The 21,701-nt window shown below is 42.2% G+C and overlaps 1 protein-coding gene across 3 annotated transcripts in view; it reads left to right on the top strand.

Moving 5' to 3' along the window:
- LOC116356182 (zinc finger and SCAN domain-containing protein 2-like) overlaps positions 1–19,511 on the top strand; it is a 34,906-nt gene extending 15,395 nt beyond the window's left edge. Inside the window, exons 1-3 of one of the 3 annotated variants that reach the window (XR_004204655.1) lie at positions 10,954–13,770; positions 13,922–14,104; positions 18,247–19,511. Coding sequence is in view for 1 of the 3 variants with exons in the window: in XM_031800365.1 (XP_031656225.1) it covers positions 18,247–18,404 (158 nt within the window). In the remaining 2 variants the exon portion in view is untranslated. Of the gene's footprint in view, positions 1–10,953; positions 14,105–18,246 lie in introns of those variants that run through there. The other 2 variants (XR_004204654.1, XM_031800365.1) reach the window with 2 other exon arrangements.
- The last annotated feature ends 2,190 nt before the right edge of the window (positions 19,512–21,701 follow it).

Genomic DNA, 21,701 nt, shown 5'->3' with positions numbered 1-21,701 from the left:
AGGCTTTATGACTGCTGAATACCAACTATCAATCACTTAGATTGTGTATTTTCAGGTAGCGATACATCCTTGGGACCTCCCTAGCCCATTGAAGTTGACATTTTAAGTGGCTACGGTAGGGGTTAGGGTTTAGGATAGGGATGTCCCAAGAATCCCAGATAGCATTGACCATTGTGCATTTGTAACCAATCTGAAATGGCTAGCTAGTTAGCGGGGTGCGCGCTAATAGCGATGGTAACGATGTTTTGTGGGAGGCCGTTGTTGGTGTGTGCAGAGGGTCCCTGGTTCGAGCCCAGGTAGGGGCGAGGAGAGGGACGGAAGCTATACTGTTACACATTCTTCGGTCTCTTTTACGTAGAATGTGTAAAAGAAACACAGACAAGACAAGTAGGCGCTCAGGTCATTATGGTCATTGTAGTTTAAAAAATAGCATCTAATTATGCCAATCTGTATGTGGGGTTTGAGAAGAATGTGATTTTCAGCCCTAACAATCCATTCTAGCAACTCATCAGGCTCTGAAAAAGACTTCATTGATGACGTGTTCCATCTATTCAAGGGCACAGCAGAGGAACTTCATCAATTCCACTTCTTCATTAATACAAGCAGTTAACATCTGAAATTCACCCTCACCTTTGATGTGCATGAAACAAGTTATCTGGACATTTTCATTAAGAGGGAAGGGTGGCTTCCTACCCTTTAACTTGTAGTCTGAAAATAAAATGTACATTTTACTCAACTGCGTCCAGTCAGAAGATGGACTAGATGCCGCTTAGGCCGCCCGTTGTGACTCCGGCAAGAATTCAGCAGAGCAAGTTTGTATGAAGGTCTGGTTATTAAATGGGTTCATAGGTCAATAGTAATATCCTCAAATCAAATCACATTTTTTATTTGTCACATACACAGTGATACATGTACTACATAAAGATGGCAAGATGCAGTAGATGCAGCAAGATGCAGCAGTTTAAATGAGTACAGTATATACATATACATATGAGATGAGTAATGTAGGGTATGTAAACATTATATTAAGTGGCATTGTTTAAAGTGGCTAGTGATACATGTATTACATAAAGATTCAGTAGCTGATATAGAGTACAGTATATACATATACATATGAGATGAGTAATGTAGGGTATGTAAACATTATATTAAGTGGCATTGTTTAAAGTGGCTAGTGATAAATTTGTACATAAATTCCCATCAATTCCGTTATTAAAGTGGCTGGAGTTGAGTCAGTATGTTGGCAGCAGCCACTCAATGTTAGTGGTGGCTGTTTAACAGTGATGGCCTTCCTGTGACATTGGGTGGTGTAGGTGTCCTGGAGGGCAGGTAGTTTGCCCCCGGTGATGCATTGTGCAGACCTCACTACCCTCTGGAGAGCCTTACGGTTGTGGGCGGAGCAGTTGCCGTACCAGGCGGTGATACAGCCCGACAGGATGCTCTTGATTGTGCATCTGTAGAAGTTTGTGAGTGCTTTTGGTGGCAAGCCAAATTTCTTCAGCCTCCTGAGGTTGAAGAGGCGCTGCTGCGCCTTCTTCACAACGCTGTCTGTGTGGGTGGACCAATTCAGTTTGTCCGTGATGTGTACGCCGAGGAACTTAAAACTTTCTACCCTCTCCACTACTGTCCCGTAGATGTGGATAGGGGGTGCTCTTTCTGCTATTTCCTGAAGACTACAATCATCTCCTTTGTTTTGTTGACGTTGAGTGTGAGGTTATTTTCCTGACACCACACTCCGAGGGCCCTCACCTCCTCCCTGTAGGCCATCTCGTCGTTGTTGGTAATCAAGCCTACCACTGTAGTGTCGTCCACAAACTTGATGATTGAGTTGGAGGCGTGCATGGCCACACAGTCGTGGGTGAACAGGGAGTACAGGAGAGGGCTCACAACGCACCCTTGTGGGGCCCCAGTGTTGAGGATCAGCGGAGTGGAGATGTTGTTACCTACCCTCACCACCTGGGGGCAGCCCATCAGGAAGTCCAGTACCCAGTTGCACAGGGCGGGGTGTGTTCTCGAGCTTGATGACGAGTTTGGAGGGTACTATGGTGTTAAATGCTGAGCTGTAGTCGATGAACAGCATTCTCTCATTGGTATTCCTCTTGTCCAGATGGGTTAGGGCCATGTGCAGTGTGGTTGCTATTCTGTCGTCTGTGGACCTATTGGGGCGGTAAGCAAATTGGAGTGGTTCTAGGGTGTCAGGTAGGGTGGAGGTGATATGGTCCTTGACGAGTCTCTCAAAGCATTTCATGATGACAGAAGTGAGTGGCGGTAGTCGTTTAGCTCAGTTACCTTAGCTTTCTTGGGAACAGGAACAATGGTGGCCCTCTTGAAGCATGTGGGAACAGCAGACTGGGATAAGGATTGATTGAATATGTCCGTAAACACACCAGCCAGCTGGTCTGCGCATGCTCTGAGGACCCGGCTGGGGATGCCGAATGTGCCTGCAGCCTTGTGAGGGTTGACACGTTTAAATGTTTTACTCACGTCTGCTGCAGTGAAGGAGAGCCCGCAGGTTTTGGTAGCGGGCTTTGTCAGTGGCACTGTATTCTCCTCAAAGCGAGCAAAAAAGTTATTTTGTCTGTCTGGGAGCAAGACATCCTGGTGTGTGACGGGGCTGGTTTTCTTTTTGTAATCCGTGATTGACTGTAGACCCTGCCACATACCTCTTGTGTCTGAGCCGTTGAATTGCGACTCTACTTCTTCTCTTTACTGACACTTAGCTTGTTTGATTGCCTTGCGGAGGGAATAGCTACACTGTTTGTATTCGGTTATGTTTCCGGTCACCTTGCCCTGGTTAAAAGCAGTGGTTTGCGCTCTCAGTTTTGCGCGAATGCTGCCATCAATCCACGGTTTCTGGTTTGGGAATGTTTTAATCGTTGCGCGGGAGCTTCTTGTTTTAGTTTCTGTCTGGACGCAATGCGGAACATATCCCAATCCGCGTGATCGAAGCAGTCTTGAAGCCTGGAATCAGATTAGTCGGCCCAGCGTTGAACAGACCTGAGCGCGGGAGCTTCTTGTTTTAGTTTCTGTCTGTAGGCTGGAAGCAACAAAATGGAGTCGTGGTCAGCTTTCCCGAAAGGAGGGCGGGGGAGGGCCTCATATTCGTCACTGAAGTTAGAATAACAATGATCCAGGGTATTACCAGCTCTGGTAGCACAATCAATATGCTGATAGAATTTTGGGAGTCTTGTTTTCAGATTAGCCTTGTTAAAATCCCCAGCTACAATGAATGCAGCCTCAGGATATGTGGTTTCCAGTTTACCTAGAGTCAAATAAAGTTTGTTCAGGGCCATCGATGTGTCTGCTTGGGGGGGAATATATACGGCTGTGATTTTAATCGAAGAGAATTCCCTTGGTAGATAATGCGGTCGACATTTGATTGCGAGGAATTCTAAGTCAGGTGAACAGAAGGACTTGAGTTCCTGTATGTTGTTATGATCACACCACGTCTCGTTAATCAGAAGGCATACCCCCCCCGTCCTCTAAAACTATCTGGTGACAAACTTTGCTGCCCTGTTTCCAGTTGTCCACATGGCTGGGAGAACCTATTCAAGTAAGTAAGCAAGTAAATACATTTTGAAAATGTTTAAATAAAACTATGTATTATTAGCTAACTAGCTACAGTGCAGGCTAACTCAAATGAGTTGCTAAATGAGCTATCTAGTTGGCTAGCTAGCTAACCAACTTATACTTGCCGTATTCACCGTCTGCTGACTGGAGTGGGACACGCAGTTGAGGATCATATTTTATTTTCAGACAAGATTATTTTAAATGGATTTAATTAAATAATACTATTATATTGAGACATACAAAGACAGAAATGTGTTGATTGATTAGTGAGAATGTATATTTTTTTACTACAGCACATTTAAGGCAGTTTCATTAAGTCAAACTAAATCTAAATAAGTAGCTAGCTACTGTAGGTCCGTACTGCTCCTACATGGTGTAACAATATATCATGTGGGACTTTAAGGTCTATACTGCTCCTACATGGTGTAACAATACATCATGTAGATGTATATAATGAACAGACTAGGTCTACACTGCTCCTACACGGTGTAACAATACATCATGTAGATGTATATAATGAACAGACTAGGTCTATACTGCTCCTACATGGTGTAACAACACATCATGTAGATGTATATAATGAACAGGCTAGGTCTACACTGCTCCTACATGGTGTAATAACACATTATGTAGATGTATATAATGAACAGGCTAGGTCTACACTGCTCCTACATGGTGTAACAATACATCATGTAGATGTATATAATGAACAGGCTAGGTCTACACTGCTCCTACATGGTGTAATAACACATTATGTAGATGTATATAATGAACAGACTAGGTCTATACTGCTCCTACAGTGCCTTGCGAAAGTATTCGGCCCCCTTGAAATTTGCGACCTTTTGCCACATTTCAGGCTTCAAACATAAAGATATAAAACTGTATTTTTTTGTGAAGAATCAACAACAAGTGGGACACAATCATGAAGTGGAACGACATTTATTGGATATTTCAAACTTTTTTAACAAATCAAAAACGTAACAATTGGGCGTGCAAAATTATTCAGCCCCCTTAAGTTGCTTTTACGCCAAACATAACGTTTTGCATTGTTGCCAAAAAGTTCCATTTTGGTTTCATCTGACCAGAGCACCTTCTTCCACATGTTTGGTGTGTCTCCCAGGTGGCTTGTGGCAAACTTTAAACAACACTTTTTATGGATATCTTTAAGAAATGGCTTTCTTCTTGCCACTCTTCCATAAAGGCCAGATTTGTGCAATATACGACAGATTTTTGTCCTATGGACAGAGTCTCCCACCTCAGCTGTAGATCTCTGCAGTTCATCCAGAGTGATCATGGGCCTCTTGGCTGCATCTCTGATCAGTCTTCTCCTTGTATGAGCTGAAAGTTTAGAGGGACGGCCAGGTCTTGGTAGATTTGCAGTGGTCTGATACTCCTTCCATTTCAATATTATCGCTTGCACAGTGCTCCTTGGGATGTTTAAAGCTTGGGAAATCTTTTTGTATCCAAATCCGGCTTCAAACTTCTTCACAACAGTATCTCGGACCTGCCTGGTGTGTTCCTTGTTCTTCATGATGCTCTCTGCGCTTTTAACGGACCTCTGAGACTATCACAGTGCAGGTGCATTTATACGGAGACTTGATTACACACAGGTGGATTGTATTTATCATCATTAGTCATTTAGGTCAACATTGGATCATTCAGAGATCCTCACTGAACTTCTGGAGAGAGTTTGCTGCACTTAAAGTAAAGGTGCCTGAATAATTTTGCACGCCCAATTTTTTAGTTTTTGATTTGCTAAAAAAGTTTGAAATATCCAATAAATGTCGTTCCACTTCATGTTTGTGTCCCACTTGTTGTTGATTCTTCACCAAAAAATACAGTTTTATATCTTTATGTTTGAAGCCTGAAATGTGTCAAAAGGTCGCAAAGTTCAAGGGGGCCGAATACTTTCGCAAGGCACTGTACATGGTGTAACTGTAACAGGGTTATATTGGTGATTCCCCTTGCTACTTTATTGTTAAGCCAATGGGTTTTTGGTTTTAGTTTTGTCTTGCCTTCACCTACTCAACATGGCATCTTATTGGCTGGTTTGCGTAGCTTGCTTACGAGGGAGGATGTTTCAGTTAGAATCGTCCCAGTGAACAAGCACCAAACCAGCGGTAAGTTGTTGGTTGCAAAGCACTGTACGTCAAAAGTGATTTTTATACTCCCAAATGATGATTTAAATGTACAATTTATATAAATTTGTTTGTAAATGTTATTCAAACATCACACATAAGATGCAGCGTTTATTGGAGAATATTTGTTGTGCATTTTGTTGTAAAGAATTCCCGCTAATACTAGATAGCAACTTACTGTGTCTGGTGGGGGGGGTTCATATATTTTGTACAATGCGTGAGTGCAGAGTTGGATGGTGAGCCGTGCATTGCACGACGTGCAATTTTGTGCTGCTCCTATCAGGTACATTGTTAAATATATTATATTGTATATTGTAATTGTATTATTTTGGTAACTACATCCCCAGTGAACAAGAACAAAACAAGAGTGTGTGAGTGCAGAGTTGGATGGTGAGCTGTGCATTGCATGACGTGCAATTGTGTGCTGTTTCTATCAGAATAAAGCTCCATGACTGGTGCTACAAGTTGGAGTTCGTGTCGATGTTTGATTGTACACAACGCAAGAAGAGCACTGTTACATAACAATATATCATGTAGATGTATATAACTGAACAGAATAGGTCTATACTGCTCCTACATGGTATACCAATACATCATGTAGATGTATATAATGAACAGACTAGGTCTATACTGCTCCTACATGGTGTAACAACACATCATGTAGATGTATATAATGAACAGACTAGGTCTATACTGCTCCTACATGGTGTAACAATACATCATGTAGATGTATATAATGAACAGACTAGGTCTATACTGCTCCTACATGGTGTAACAATACATCATGTATACTACCGTTTAAAAGTTTGGGGTCACTTAGAAATGTCCTTGTTTTTGAAAGAAAAACACATTTTTTGTTCATTTAAAATAACATCAAATTGATCAGAAATACAGTGTAGACATTGTTAATGTTGTAAATGACTATTATAGCTGGAAACGGCAGATTTTTAGTGGAATATCTACATAGGTGTTCAGAGGCCCATTTTCAGCAACTATCAGTCCTGTGCTCTAATGGCACGTTGTGTTAGCTAATCCAAGTTTATCATTTTAAAAGGTTGGAAATCCCTTTTGCAATTATGTTAGCACAGCTGAAAACTGTTGTGCTGATTTAACAAAGCTTTTGTAAACAGTGTGTGGGCCTTCTTGTTCTTTAACAAAGCTTTTGTAAATAGTGTTTTTGCATAACAATCAGGCAGTAGAACAACCATAATCATCACCCTCTTAACCAATCTTCCCTCCCCTTAACATTGGGTTTGATTCAGACCCTGTCAGTGTGCCAGGTGGACATTGTGTTTGATTCAGAACCTGCAAGTGTGCCAGGTGGTCATTGGGTTTGATTCAGACCTTGCGAGCGTGCCAGGTGGTCATTGGGTTTGATTCAGACCATGTCAGTGTACCAGGTGGACATTGGGTTTGATTCAGACCCTGTCAGTGTACCAGGTGTATATTGGGTTTGATTTAGACCCTGTCAGTGTACCAGGTGGTCATTGGGTTTGATTCAGACACTGCCAGTGTGCCAGGTGGTCATTGGGTTTGATTGAGACCCTGTCAGTGTACCAGATGGACATTGGGTTTGATTCAGACCCTGACAGTGTACCAAGTAGACATTGGGTTTGATTCAGACCCTGTCAGTCAGTGTTCCAGGTGGACATTGGGTTTGATTCAGACACTGCCAGTGTGCCTGGTGGACATTGGGTTTGATTTAGACCCTGTCGGTGTACCAGGTGGACATTGGGTTTGATTCAGAACCTGCCAGGTGGACATTGGGTTTGATTCACACCATGCCAGTGTACCTGGTGGACATTGGGTTTGATTCACACCATGCCAGTGTACCTGGTGGACATTGGGTTTGATTCACACCATGCCAGTGTACCTGGTGGACATTATGTTTGATTAAGACCCTGCCAGTGTGCCAGGTGGACATTGGGTTTGATTCAGACCCTGCCAGTGTGCCAGTTGGACATTGGGTTTGATTCAGACCCTGCCAGTGTACCAAGTGGACATTGGGTTTGATTCAGACCCTGCCAGCATGGCCAGAAATGTATTCCAAGGTCAGTAACTTATAACCACAGAATCACCCCAGACCTTTCATGCATGACTAAAAATACCTAAGTATTAGATTTACTGCCATGGTCTAGTATGGCATCAGACACCATGGTCACGACTCCTACCGAAGGTTGCTCCCCTTCCTGTTCGGGTGGCGCTCGGCGTCACCGACCTACTAGCTGCCACTGATCCTTTTTCCCCCCCTTGTCTGTTTATTAGTTACACCTGTGTTTAGTTAGGTTAATTGGTTGGGCTTTATTATCCAGCCGGCCCGCCTGCTGGGTGTGCGGGATTATTTTCTGTGTACTATACTGCACGCCTGTAAGTCACGGTTGTCCGTGTATGTGTGTTTTTCTGGACTGTTTAGTTCCCTGTGTTTTGGGGCTTTTGGGGCATTCGTTTTCACCGGTGTAGTGAATTAAAAAGTATCGCTACCCTGAACTCTCTGTTTCCGGCGCCTGACTTCTTCCTCCACAACACCCCGGGCACGACAACCATTCACAATGCTGGCTGAGGTACGAGTAAAAAATGACATTATTTCCTAATTGTAAAAAATGGCAAGGCCATTGTTGAGGAAAGCAGGAGAAGTGTTGTGAGTAACAGAACTGCCTGAGATGTGGGGGAAGGGAAGCTGCTCACTGATTGGCTGTAGTGAAAGGGTCCCTCCAAAAATCTATCACTATTCCAACTGGCGTCAAATTCTCCCTCAAATCTACCACTAATAGTCCAAGCCTCCACAGACCCTGTCTTGTATTGACAAACAGAACAAATAATTTGACATTAAAATATGTCATTTTAAATAGCTCAATTCAATCCACCTGGGCCTTTTTAACACACACAGTTGTTCCTGCTGTTGATGTTATGCCTTTGTACAGATCTAGGATCAGTTCTCCTCCACAATGCATACACAGTACCGGTCAATTGTTTGGACACACCTTCAAATTCAATGTTTTTTCTTTATTTTAACTATTGTCTACATTGTAGAATAATAGTGAAGACAACACAACTATTAAATAACACATATGGAATCATGTAGTAACCAAAAAAGTGTTAAACAAATCAAAACATATGTTATATTTGAGATTCTTCAAAGTATTCACCATGTGCCTTGATTACAGCTCTGTCCCCTCTTGGCATTGGATGTTGGAGTTATTACATAAAACCAATCAGAATTCAGAAGAATGCCAAAGTCAGTTGTGATGTAATATGGAGGACCAGCCTATTCCCTGTGATGCAAACTACAACGGAAATAACTTCAAATTAAACCAATCGTTTGCACTCATGACTTGAGTGATTAAAGTAAATCAAAGTTTTGGAAATACATAACGCCATCTACCCAAATATCAAAGAATGTTAGCAAAATGCAGTTATCTTAGCCAGCCAGCTAACATTACTATTTAGCCAATGAGCTATGGTCAGTGAGTTGGAACACCAACTACCAGAGACCAGTCTGAACCCAACTAACAAAACTCAACTAAAACATGACTGCAGATCAAAAGAGCAGAGACATACAGAATGATGGCAGGGAAAATCCCTAACATCCAAAATAGACAGATTCCAGATGTCAGTCAGCTAGCACACTAGCAGTAAGCCAAGGTGGAAAAAGTTGCAAAACTCCCGTAGTCTACTTCACAGAGAACATGCTGAAAAGTAGTGATGGGGAAACAAAGCTTCTTGAAGCATTGCCGCTTTCAGCCTGTTGTGTCAAAAATAGGTTCATTACTCAAGGCTTTGAGCAACACCGAATTTAGAACAGCCACATTTTTATAGATGACGTCCCACACGTAGCGTGTGCACAGCGTAGCCTTTGTCATCTACTAAACAACTGACCGTGTTCGAGAGCATCAAATCCATGCTGCATTGTGGGTTAACAGTTACTGGCTGACTGATTTATAAATAATAATGAGTAGTTATTTATGATGCAAGGTTATTTGAGGACCAGTCAGTCAGCAGTCACCTGCACTTTCGGCTGCAATGTTGAACAAGCCCAATACCAAACCAATCAGGTGGTTGTTCGACGTTCTGGCGTTTTGAGCCCACGGCATGTAGGCACCAGAGCCTACCCTGCTAACGGGTTCCCACTAGATAACACAACCACACAGTTCATGAAAAGCACGAGGTGTGGTTAACATTTGCAAACTTGAGCTAGATATGGACCTAGTGTGACCTTCCTAGTCCCGTCCCTCAAGTCAGTGAGTCAACACAGGAAGGAGCAATGAATGGATAGTTAATTTATTTCCAAAGCTGCAATGATGGGACACACACAGTATGGATGAATGATCAGTAGTGACGGGATATAAATAGCACTCCCACAGCAATTCTCCATAAATCTGCACTATAATATACTAACAAAAAAACAATTGAAATGTCTATCAAAAAAAAAGAATCATTGTGATCGTATAGTGGATTTAACAATTCCTAATAATTCCTAATTTACTATAATAAAAATGAATACATTATTTCCATGTGTCTCATATTCACTACAGCAGAGTAAACTACCATCCATTTTAGCATCAAAATATATCAAATTAACCTTAAAATGACTCAATGTCCCCCTCTGGTGGCGAGGAAGTATAATAACAAAACCAGGCTAATAAACCGACTGGTGTTCATGAGTTTATAAAACATAGACTTCATACATTTGTTTTAAATGACCTGCAATGACTAGACACACAGTGAATGATCAGTAGTCGACAGGGTAAAAATAGCACTCCTACAGAATATGCATTTTCCAGTTAGCTACCAACTTGAAAGAGGGAACTTTAGCATATAACCTACATGGAAAACTGAGATTCAGCAAATAACATAAAGAGTGGCTTATTTGACGACAAACCAACAACAGTAGTTACTAAAACATTACTAATGTATGATTTAAAAGGTGGATTGTATGATGTAATGTCAACTTTATACATTTCTATCCCAGGACCACTCAATTTTCAAATTGTCCAAAAATCTGCTGTGGACTACCCAGAATCCCATACCTTTATCACTGAGTGTATTACACTGAGTGTAATGTAAACACACGAGCGGCGCAGCGGTCTAAGGTACTGCATCTCAGTGCTAGAGGCGTCATTATAGACCCTGGTTCAAAACCAGGCTGTATCATAACAGGCTGGGCTGCGCACAATTGCCCCAGCATCGTCTGGGTTACGGTTTGGCCGGGGTAGGCCGTCATTGTAAAAAAGAATTCTTAACTAACTTGCCTAGTTAAATAAAGGTTCATATATTTTTTAAATGTAACTTCATTACACTGTTACACTAGCATACAAACTCGGTAGCACAGAGTTGATCATCCATATGACCTTGGGAAATAGGGCATTGTGGGTAGTTTAGAAGATTTCCCGAAATAAGTTAATAAATATGTAATAACGCAAAAATATATGTGTGTAATTATAGGTAACCATAAAGTGACTACAACTAGCTTATTAAGTCTTTTACCACACGGTATTATTACTCTGGTGAGTAAAAACTCATGCTTCCTACACTTTAACTTTTTGTCTGAAGATAAAATATACGTTTTACTCAACTGCATTACCCACTCCAGTCAGCAGATGGCGATGTGGGACATTAAAGCCAATGCTGCTAGTGTGACTTATCATCTAGAGGACGGAACGCTTCTTTCAACAGCAGCAACAGTTAATCAGCCACCTCCGTAGCTTGCTAGACAAAATAGACGAACCAATATAGCTCTTTACATGCTTTATTGTTTATTAGCCACTGTGTTTTAAACACACTTCTGTCATCTAGTTAGTTATCCGATTTAATTTCATATTTAAGGTGTTGTTGTTATTAGTCAGCTAGCGGGCTGGTTAAGTTAGCATTGGCCTAGCTAGCTAACATCTCCAACCATGAGTTCACTAAGCTACTCTCCTCCTGCTAAAGAAGAGGGGGGCTGCTGGACGGAGAAAGAAGCTCTCGTCAAAATACAAAAACAAGTTGGTGAGGCTGTTACAGTGAAAGAAGAAGAGAAAGAATTTTCAATGAAAGAAAAGGAAGACGTGTTCAGAGTGAAAGAGGAGGAGGATGCAGTTTTTGGAGTGAAAGAGGAAGAGGGGAAGATGACTGTCACATTGGAAGAAGAGGAGGAAATTTGATTTCTGGGCCCAGTTTCCCAAACGCATCTTAAGGCATCCAATGGTGCCTTAGCCGTAAGATGGTTTTGAGAAACCGGGCCCTGATTAATACTAGTAAGTACTGTCTTAAATACCAAGGCACAAAACCTGCAGTTGTTGAACTGATGTGTGGTGTTAAAGGGGAAATATGCAATGGCTACATCCGTTTTTGGACTTTTAACCCTTTCATGCGCGAGTTCCAAATATCTCTTAACGGTCGCTCCAGCGTGAGTTTTTTTATGCACGTGATGTTAGAATGTTCTCTCCATTCCAGAATGTGATTGATACGTAACAGTACATTTTATCCGCGCTGCCCTCAAACTAAAGCACGCAGCTTGTTTATATTTATAGGCTGTTTCAACTTCAATTTCAAATGATTTTCTAACAAGTTTTTAATTTTCTAAAAACAGTAAGAATTTAGGTGTGTTCCGCCTCCTCATTCATTCACATAAAAATAGTCCTTTTGCGGACAATTACATTTTTGGGACATTTCTGACACGGACAAAATTCCCCAAGCACTTCCCAATTGTTTGTGTTCACGTCTGCAGACATTTGCTCATTTCCCGTCAGAACAGGATCTGCACACGTGTTCACATTTTTCCATTTTCCATTCCACATTTCTATTGTATGTATGGAGCATAATATATTTGTGTATATTCTTTATAACCGTGGACACGTGAGGTACCGTTACTCATTTTATAACCTTTATGGTGTTCTAGTCAATTGTGCTTATGTAGCCACATTCTTCTATTAGCTCTGTAAAACAATGCTAAATGCGTCAGAGAAGTATTATCTTGGGTTGTATTTTGAAGCTACATGGCCTTATGACTCCCAAGTGGTGCAGAGGTCAAAGGCACAGCACATCAGTGCTAGAGGCGTCACTACAGACTCCCTGTTCAAATCCAGGCTGTGTTTCTATCAAAGTAAGTGCCTTATTACGTTATTATAGTTTCCGTGTAACGTTTCTGCTGTAGCTCACTATGTATGGATCATAATATATTCCTTATAACCGCGGACACGTGAGGTAACGTTACACATTTTATAACCTTTATGGTGTTATAGTCAATCGTGCTTACGTAGCTACTATTAGCTTGTGTTGTATTTTGAAGCTACCCTGGCCTTATGACTCCCAAGTGGCGCAGCGGTCTATGGCACTGCATCTCGGTGCTAGAGGCGTCACTACAAACACCCTGGTTCAAATTCAGGCTGTTTCACAACTGGCTGTGATTGGGAGTCCCATAGTGCAGCGCACAATTGGCCCAGCGTAGTCTGAGTTTTGCCGGTGTAGGCCATCATTGTAAGTAATAATTTGTTCTTAAATGACTTGCCTAGTTAAATAACAAAAAAATGTGACCATGGTTTGTTTATTTGGTCTATTCAGCATAGCTCTGTTCTGCCCTGCCTTGCCCCCTTGCGGAGCTCAAAAGTTAGTTTCTTACTGTTATAACTCAAATCTGTAATTTTGTCAATGCAATAAACAATTTTTTATAGCAGTGTTTATTATGTTACTTCTTTGTAGTATTGTTTTATTGCTATATCCTTATATTGTATTCTAATGAATAATTCCTCTTTATTCTGTACTTTCAGAAACCACAAACATTATTTGCCAATATCATAACTGGAGCTGGACATCTTTGGAGCTGAAGAATGAGGACAGCTTTTGTATGCTAACGTACACTCCTTAACAGTTTTACTGGATGAAAACACAGCAAGAAAACACATATGCCAATATGTAATAGTCATCTATTTTATTGCAGTGTTGGTAGTTGGTAGTAGAGGACAAAAAACTGAATATGCAAAACCCATATTCATTATCCATGCAGTGACTGAACAACAACTGCATTTCCACCCCCACCTCTAAAGGCATAGTATCATGGCAGGTCACCTGTCAAGTCACCTGTCAGGTCAGTCAGTCACTTATTGCTGCAGATGTGCTCAATAATGCTTGAGCATGTGATACTCCTCAAAGCATGGTGAAATACATAGAGGTGTTTCACAAGCTAAACACATGTATTTTGTCATCTTCCTCTGCTTACTTCTCCTGGCGCCAGACAGGCAGACTTTGCAGTGCCTCCGTGTGCGACTACCTTGAGAAGCAGTTTGAGGGACTTTGCAGGGAAAATGCCGTGCAGTGAGGCGTAGGGGATTGTCTACAGCAGGACGGCCCCCAGTGGATGGGCGCCGAGGGGTGTGGTGCTCCTCCAGCAGCTCTCTCATGAGGTTCTCTCTGTATTTTTGGTAGGTAATTACTTTACCTTTGAGGGAGTGAGGAGGATGAGGAAAGTTAGAGGATGATGAGGATGATGAGGCAGTGGGTAGGTGGGTGAGATATTGTCACTATAATTGCATAATGGATTTGTATGTGAACTGTACATCCAATTACAAAAATACCTTGTTCAGTAATCATCTCACCTGTTAGTTGGCGGTGAACTATGCTGCCGTTGTGGACAGCAGTGTCGATCAGCTGGAAATATATATTCTTATACCACTTGGTCGTTTTCCGAGTGCATTCCACAAAGCTGTTTATCATGTCCGCCTTATCTACGGCCCCCATTTTGAGGTTACAATCAAGCACACAATCTGGTTTGATCTTTCTCTCTCCCGTCAGTTAGTCCACTGTTAAGAAAATTATGATTAAATGACTGAACAAATCATTTTAAATGGAACTGTAACCAAGTAAACTTATACTCAGTTTTATTATATCTGATTAACCAATATGAGTTTATAAGAAGGGATTGTGTGACACGGACAAGGAGTAATTAAAGTTAATGAACACCATTCCAACTAGGCAGAAACGAATGGGTTGTGGATTAAATAAGCAGATAAGGTAGTTAACCTATGATTGAACTGACGAAACTTAGCTCTGGGGTGTTTTAGATAAGACAGTGAGTGCATTCCTAGATTTTCTGTTAATTAAAACTGTCAGCTAAGTGGTGATCGATAATGTTGAGGGGTCAAAAGTTAATTCAGTTGTGTTGTGTGTCCTGTGTATGTGCTATGTGGTCAGAATGAACTCAGAATGAACCTTTAAAGTTCCCTTTGACCCAGTCTGGAGGAGGAGATTCATTTTAGGAGCAATGAAATGACATCATGTTATTGTATATAAACTGTTGCTCGTGGTAACGTGGCAGCGCGCTCCGAGAATTAATTATGTTACCTATTATTGATAAGACTGGTCTCCGTCTATTTTATGCAAACAAGAATCTTACAAATTCTCATAAAAATAGATTCAGGGAATTCAATTAATGAAAACACATTGGTATAATTAAATTACAGTAACATCCACCTTCCCTGTGGCCGACATGGTTGCTGTATGGACAGTGGAGAGGACATGGACGTCTCGCTTGTCATGCGACTTTACTGCCAGCTGTTGACCGTTCTCCTGGAACTCCACCTCCCCTCTCTGCATCTTCCTGCATCCGAATACCGGCATCCCCTTCCTGTTCGACTTGACTGTGCCACAGGCCCCTTGCTGTTGGAGAGCAGATGCTGGAAGAGTGTGGGACTGCTGTACCAATTGTCCACGTACAAAGTGTGCCCCTTGCTGAGATGAGGAGCCAGCATGGTCATCACCACGGACCCTGACACCCCAAGCCCCTCATAATGTTTAATGTCAATGGTGGACCCTGTGTAAACTATAATATCCTGGACAAATCCTGGGGATTTTAACAAGGCTAATCTGAACACAAGACTCCCTAAATTGTATCAGCATATCGATTGCGCAACCAGGGCTGGTAAAATCTTGGATCATTGCTATTCTAACTTCCGCGACGCATATAAGGCCCTCCCCCGCCCTCCTTTCGGAAAAGCTGACCACGACTCCATTTTGTTGCTACCTGCCTACAGACAGAAACTAAAACGAGAAGCTCCCGCGCTCAGGTCTGTTCAACGCTGGTCCGACCAATCTGATTCCACGCTTCAAGACTGCTTCCATCACGTGGACTGGGATATTTTCCGCATTGCGTCCAACAACAACATTGACGAATACGCTGATTCGATGAGCGAGTTCATTAGAAAGTGCATTGATGATGTCGTTCCCATAGCAACGATTAAAACATTCCCAAACCAGAAACCGTGAATTGATGGCAGCATTCGCGTGAAACTGAAAGCCCGAACCACTGCTTTTAACCAGGGAAAGGTGACCGGAAACATGACCGAATACAAACAGTGTAGCTATTCCCTCCGCAAGGTAATCAAACAAGCTAAGCATCAGTATAGAGAAAAAGTAGTCACAATTCAACGGCTCACACACAAGAGGTATGAAAACCAACCCCGTCACGGACCAGGATGTCTTGCTCCCAGGCAGACTAAATAACTTATTTGCCCGCTTTGAGGACAATACAGTGCCACTGACACAGCCCGCAACCAAAACCTGCAGACTCTCCTTCACTGCAGCCAACGTGAGTAAAACATTTAAACCTGTTAACCCTAGCAAGGCTGCAGGCCCAGACGGCATCCCCAGCCGCGTACTCAGAGCATGCGCAGACCAGCAGGCTGGTGTGTTTACGGAAATATTCAACCCTTATCCCAGTCTGCTGTTCCCACATGCTTCAAGAGGGCCACCATTGTTCCTGTTCCCAAGAAAGCTAAGGTAACTGAGCTAAATGACTACCGCCCCGTAGCACTCACTTCCGTCATCATGAAGTGCTTTGAGAGACTAGTCAAGGACCATATCACCTCCACCCTACCTGACACTCCAATTTGCTTACCACCCAAATAGGTCCACAGACGATGCAATCTCAACCACACTGCCCTAACCCATCTGGACAAGAGGAATACCTACGTGAGAATGCTGTTCATCGACTACAGCTCAGCATTTAACACCATAGTACCCTCCAAACTCGTCATCAAGCTCGATACCCTGGGTCTCGACCCCGCCCTGTGCAACTGGGTACTGGACTTCCTGACGGGCCACCCCCAGGTGGTGAGGGTAGGTAACAACATCTCCATCCCGCTGATCCTCAACACTGGGGCCCCACAAGGTTGCGTTCTGAGCCCTCTCCTGTACTCCCTGTTCGCCCATGACTGCGTGGCCATGCACGCCTCCAACTCAATCATCAAGTTTGCGGACAACACCACAGTGGTAGGCTTGATTACCAACAACGACGAGACGGCCTACAGGGAGGAGGTGAGGGCCCTCGGAGTGTGGTGTCAGGAAAATAACCTCACACTCAACATCAATAAAACAAAGGAGATGATTGTGGACTTCAGGAAACAGCAGAGGGAGCACCCCCCTATCCACATCTAAGGGACAGTAGTGGAGAGGGTAGAACGTTTTAAGTTCCTCGTAAGGCTCTCCAGAGGAGTGAGGTCTGCACAATGCATCACCGGGGGCAAACTACCTGCCCTCCAGGACACCTACACCACCCGATGTCACAGGAAGGCCATAAAGATCATCAAGGACAACAACCACCTGAGCCACTGCCTGTTCACCCCGCTATCATCCAGAAGGCAAGGTCAGTACAGGTGCATCAAAGCTGGGACCGAGAGACTGAAAAACAGATTATATCTCAAGGCCATCAGACTGTTAAACAGCCACCACTAACATTGAGTGACTGCTGCCAACACACTGACTCAACTCCAGCCACTTTAATAATGGGAATTGATGGAAATTGATGTAAAATATATCACTAGCCACTTTAAACAATGCTACTTAATATATTGTTTCCATACGCTACATTACTCATCTCATATGTATATAATGTACTCGATACCATCTACTGCATCTTTCCTATGCCGTTCTGTACCATCACTCATTCATATATCTTTATGTCCATATTCTTTATCCCTTTACGCTTGTGTGTATAAGGTAGTAGTTTTGGAATTGTTAGGTTAGATTACTTGTTGGTTATTACTGCATTGTCGGAACTAGAAGCACAAGCATTTCGCTGCACTCGCATTAACATCTGCTAACCATGTGTATGTGTCAAATAAAACATTTGATTTGATTTGACAAAGAACTTGACTCCAAACCTGTGCCTTTTGGAGGGAATATATTGACTGAACGTCAGCCTACCTTTCCATAACATAAGGGACTCATCAATGCATAGGTCCTTGTATGGCACAAAGACCCAACCAAATGCTGATGTCAGGTTGATAAGAACATTTCTTATTTTGTATAACGGTTCACTTAGGATGGCAGTAGCATTGTTGACGAAATGCAGGCATCGCAGCAGAACTAGGAAGCGGTCTTGGGAAAAGAGGGTGGCAAAGAAGGGAGTTGCAAACATGGGATATGTGCTCCAATATTCTCTTAGGGAATTCTTCTTTACTATTCCCATGAGAAGAACTGTCACCAGGAAGGTATACATTTCACTAATTGTGGTTGTCACCTATTTAGCGAGTTTCCCCCTCACTCCTGACTCTCTCTTCTCCTGTAGCTCCAAGGCATAGCGATTGGTCTCCTACTATGTTTCCCACCAGCTCCTCTGTCAGAAACAACTTGAAGAACTCTGCCTCAGAGGGAAATGGCAAGGGGCGTTGCACTCCAGACTGGGACTCGTCAAAGCAAACAGCAGGGCCAGGAGGGGTGAAATGACTGGTGATCTTCCAGCTACCACAGAACTCCTGTACTTCATCCACTGTCGGTCTGCCTCCATCACCACCAGCATCTTCAAAGTGACCTGGGACTTTGTCAGTGGACAAGGGAAATTCAGATTCAGGGTTCTCAATGGCTACAAGGTTTAGGGGGCGGCTCCTCACTGTCAGAATCTGATTCCTGACTTTCATACTCAGACTCATTGTCAGAATTTTTTTTACATCTCCAGAATTTCCACATTTCTGAGTTGTCTCCTTTTGAAAGGCATTGATAATGCTACAGCTTAGCTCATTAGCTACATGCATAAACAACAACACTGAATGGAGCAGAGTGGGAGGTTATGTGGTTGACTGCCGGCACGCGCCACTTGTATCAATAAATCACTCAGAAAATGTTTTGTGTGGCAATTATTTGTGTATTTACGGTTTTATTCACGTTTTCAATTCTAGGTGACAAATCATGCATTCCGATTCTTGCACAGATTGTAATGGGCACATATTATGTGTGTAAAATACATTTTTGAAGGCTGTACTGATTATGATGAGCTAAGCTAATTCCAGCTGTGTAGCCATGTCTGTTGACATACAATAATGCATTCTGGGTTTCACGTCTGTTTGACCAAAGATGTTATAACAAAATGAGGTGAGTAAGAGTTCGCAAATTGTTTGAGGACTTCCGGAAATTAATGGTGGGATGTGAACGACGGTAGATGACACACCCCTTCAACATGCATACTATAAACAGACCAAACTCATCTCGTCTTTTATTATCTTCGTTGTCTGTGAGGAAAAATGCATGGCTGCGCTGAAACTAATTTTCGGATTACTTTCGATTTCTATAAAGTGTTTTACCTAGTTATTTCGATCAATGGTGAGCTCACCCGTGATGTGATTAATTATACATAGTAATTGCTATTAGCTAATTCATATTGTAGTTTATGTCAGCCGAGAGTTAGAAAATATGACTGCTTGTGTTGGGTCAATCTTTCCTCAGCGCTAGGACAAATGTAGCCTACATTTTTCCGGTTAGGATGATTGTGTTATGCTATATATACACTTCTGTGAATACCTGAACATTGCATCCAAAAATAAACTGCTGACATTGTGGACCAAACTTTGTAAGGACTGTGTTTGTGTAAATAGTTTCTGAAAAAAGTGTGGCCAGCTCAAACGCTGATTGTTGCGTCATTCGAAACTGCCGTTCTAATCGATCATTTACACTTCAGGGACCACTGTAGAACGATCACACCCGTGTGATGGTACGTGTGAAAGGGTTCAATTATTTATATATAGTCATTGATTCCTTGAGAATATAACACATGCCTCATGAGCTTAGTTCAGCTGAACCCCAAATAAGCTTGTTTTACTCCAATGTTTAGAAACAATGTAAATCAACACTGTATAGCCTCAAAACATGGTTTTAAACTATAATGTTGATATCATGGATGGTCAGTCCTTGCATCCATAGGTCTGTCTATGAATTTGAAAGTAGTTACATTTCTCCAACCCCATCATCTTATTACCAAAACAGTGTTTGAACTGCAGATTAGTTGATTGATTGATGTGTTTTTATTAAACAGCAACAAAATGGCTGCCCAGAGACTTGGTTTGGTAAACAGCTGAGGGATGGGGGCTGGAGAAATGTAACCACTCTCAAATTCATAGAGAAAGCTATTGTAGCAACCGTAACCCAACACTTACCGACCTCGTCAAGAAGTTCAGACATCTTTACATAACAGTTATAAGGTTTTGACTTGACAGTCGCTGGACCCAGGTTTGAGTTCAGCTCAGGGCTACCCCCTGAATTCACTACACTATGAATACAAGTACTGGCCATCCATGATGTCATAATGATAGTTTAACCAGATTTCTAGGCTATATAGTATATTCTTGAATTGCCAGTGAAGATTTCCTGTGGAGGTCAAATTGTTACCACTGATAAGTCATTGTATAATATTCAGCCAATGTTTTTCATACCATTACTTTAAAGGCTAAACATACCTAGATTCAATTACATTCATGAATTGGTTTGAAACCCTTGTTTTAAAACCTTCTCAAAGTTGGTGCCTTGACGGATTTGTAGAAAATAGTTTGTCATAAAACAATATTTTTTATTTATTTAAATGTAGGAAAAAGTAAACCGCACACTGCTCTTGGTAGATTCACTGATATTTAATAAGCTTACGTATTGGCCTCACAGCCTTCGTCAGAGCAATACTCAACAAATGTTCACTAGATTTAATGCTATTAATCGTTAAACGTGTTGAAGGAAGCAAAAGAAGTTGAAGTTATGATTAGCGAACATGAGGTAACATAATGAAGGAGATTCTAGGCCCTAATTTTATAGGCATAGACAACACGATCAGCCAGTCCATTGGGAAATACAGAGACTTCCTACAAGCAACAAAGATCAAGAAACATCATCGAGACACAGAGGACTACCAGCTTAACCAGGTGTACGCATGGGAAGGCCCAAGGACAGGAGCACGGAGAGGCCGACGTAGGGACGCACCACTGATCGGGGGACGCAGATACGCAGCAGCGGGAGGACATGGAAACTTGGACACAGAGGCATCCACCGAGAGTGAATTCCCTACAGACAGTGACTCCAGCTACCATGGCACACAGTCCGTTTTTTTAGCCCGGAAGCAACACAAGGCTCCACGAAAGAAAATAAACGATGTAGGAGAGGCAAGCAGTCGAAGAGGAGACCAGGAACACAGGCCGTGGATACGGAGCTACAGCAGGACGCGGTAATTAACCTCTCCAAAAAAGACCTCACTGACGCTCAAGTCTCAGTCTTATCTAAGGGCCTCTCTTTTGTACCTTCATGTACAGATAAACCATTCGATACGAAAGTAGATCTGTTTAAATTATTTCGCAAGATTAAACTTAAGCATGTGTTTTCACAAAACACTGTTTCGGGCCTAGAAACACATCAAAGAACTGGTACCCATTTTAAGCCCAAAAGCAAATTCTGTCCCATGGTTAACAACTCCTCGATTAATACCTATTGTAGGTTAGTCGAACAAGAAGCCATGTCAGTATATACAAGACAAACAAACCACATTCAGAAGAATCTCACTAGAACAGAAGAACAGGCACTTAATTAATTAATGAAAGATTCATCTTTGGTTATTAAACCTGCAGACAAGGGCGGTGCTGTGGTTGTTTTAGACTATGAAAAATATAAAGAAGAAATTCAGAGACAACTCAGTAATGAACGTTTCTATAGAAAACTGAGTGTTGATCCCACACATGTGTTCCAAAGGGATATATGCTCTAATCTGGAGCCCTA

Source organism: Oncorhynchus kisutch, linkage group LG21, assembly GCF_002021735.2.
Source record: "Oncorhynchus kisutch isolate 150728-3 linkage group LG21, Okis_V2, whole genome shotgun sequence".
Classification (NCBI taxonomy): Eukaryota; Metazoa; Chordata; class Actinopteri; order Salmoniformes; family Salmonidae; genus Oncorhynchus; species Oncorhynchus kisutch.
This window is presented reverse-complemented; position numbering and strand designations above follow the sequence as displayed.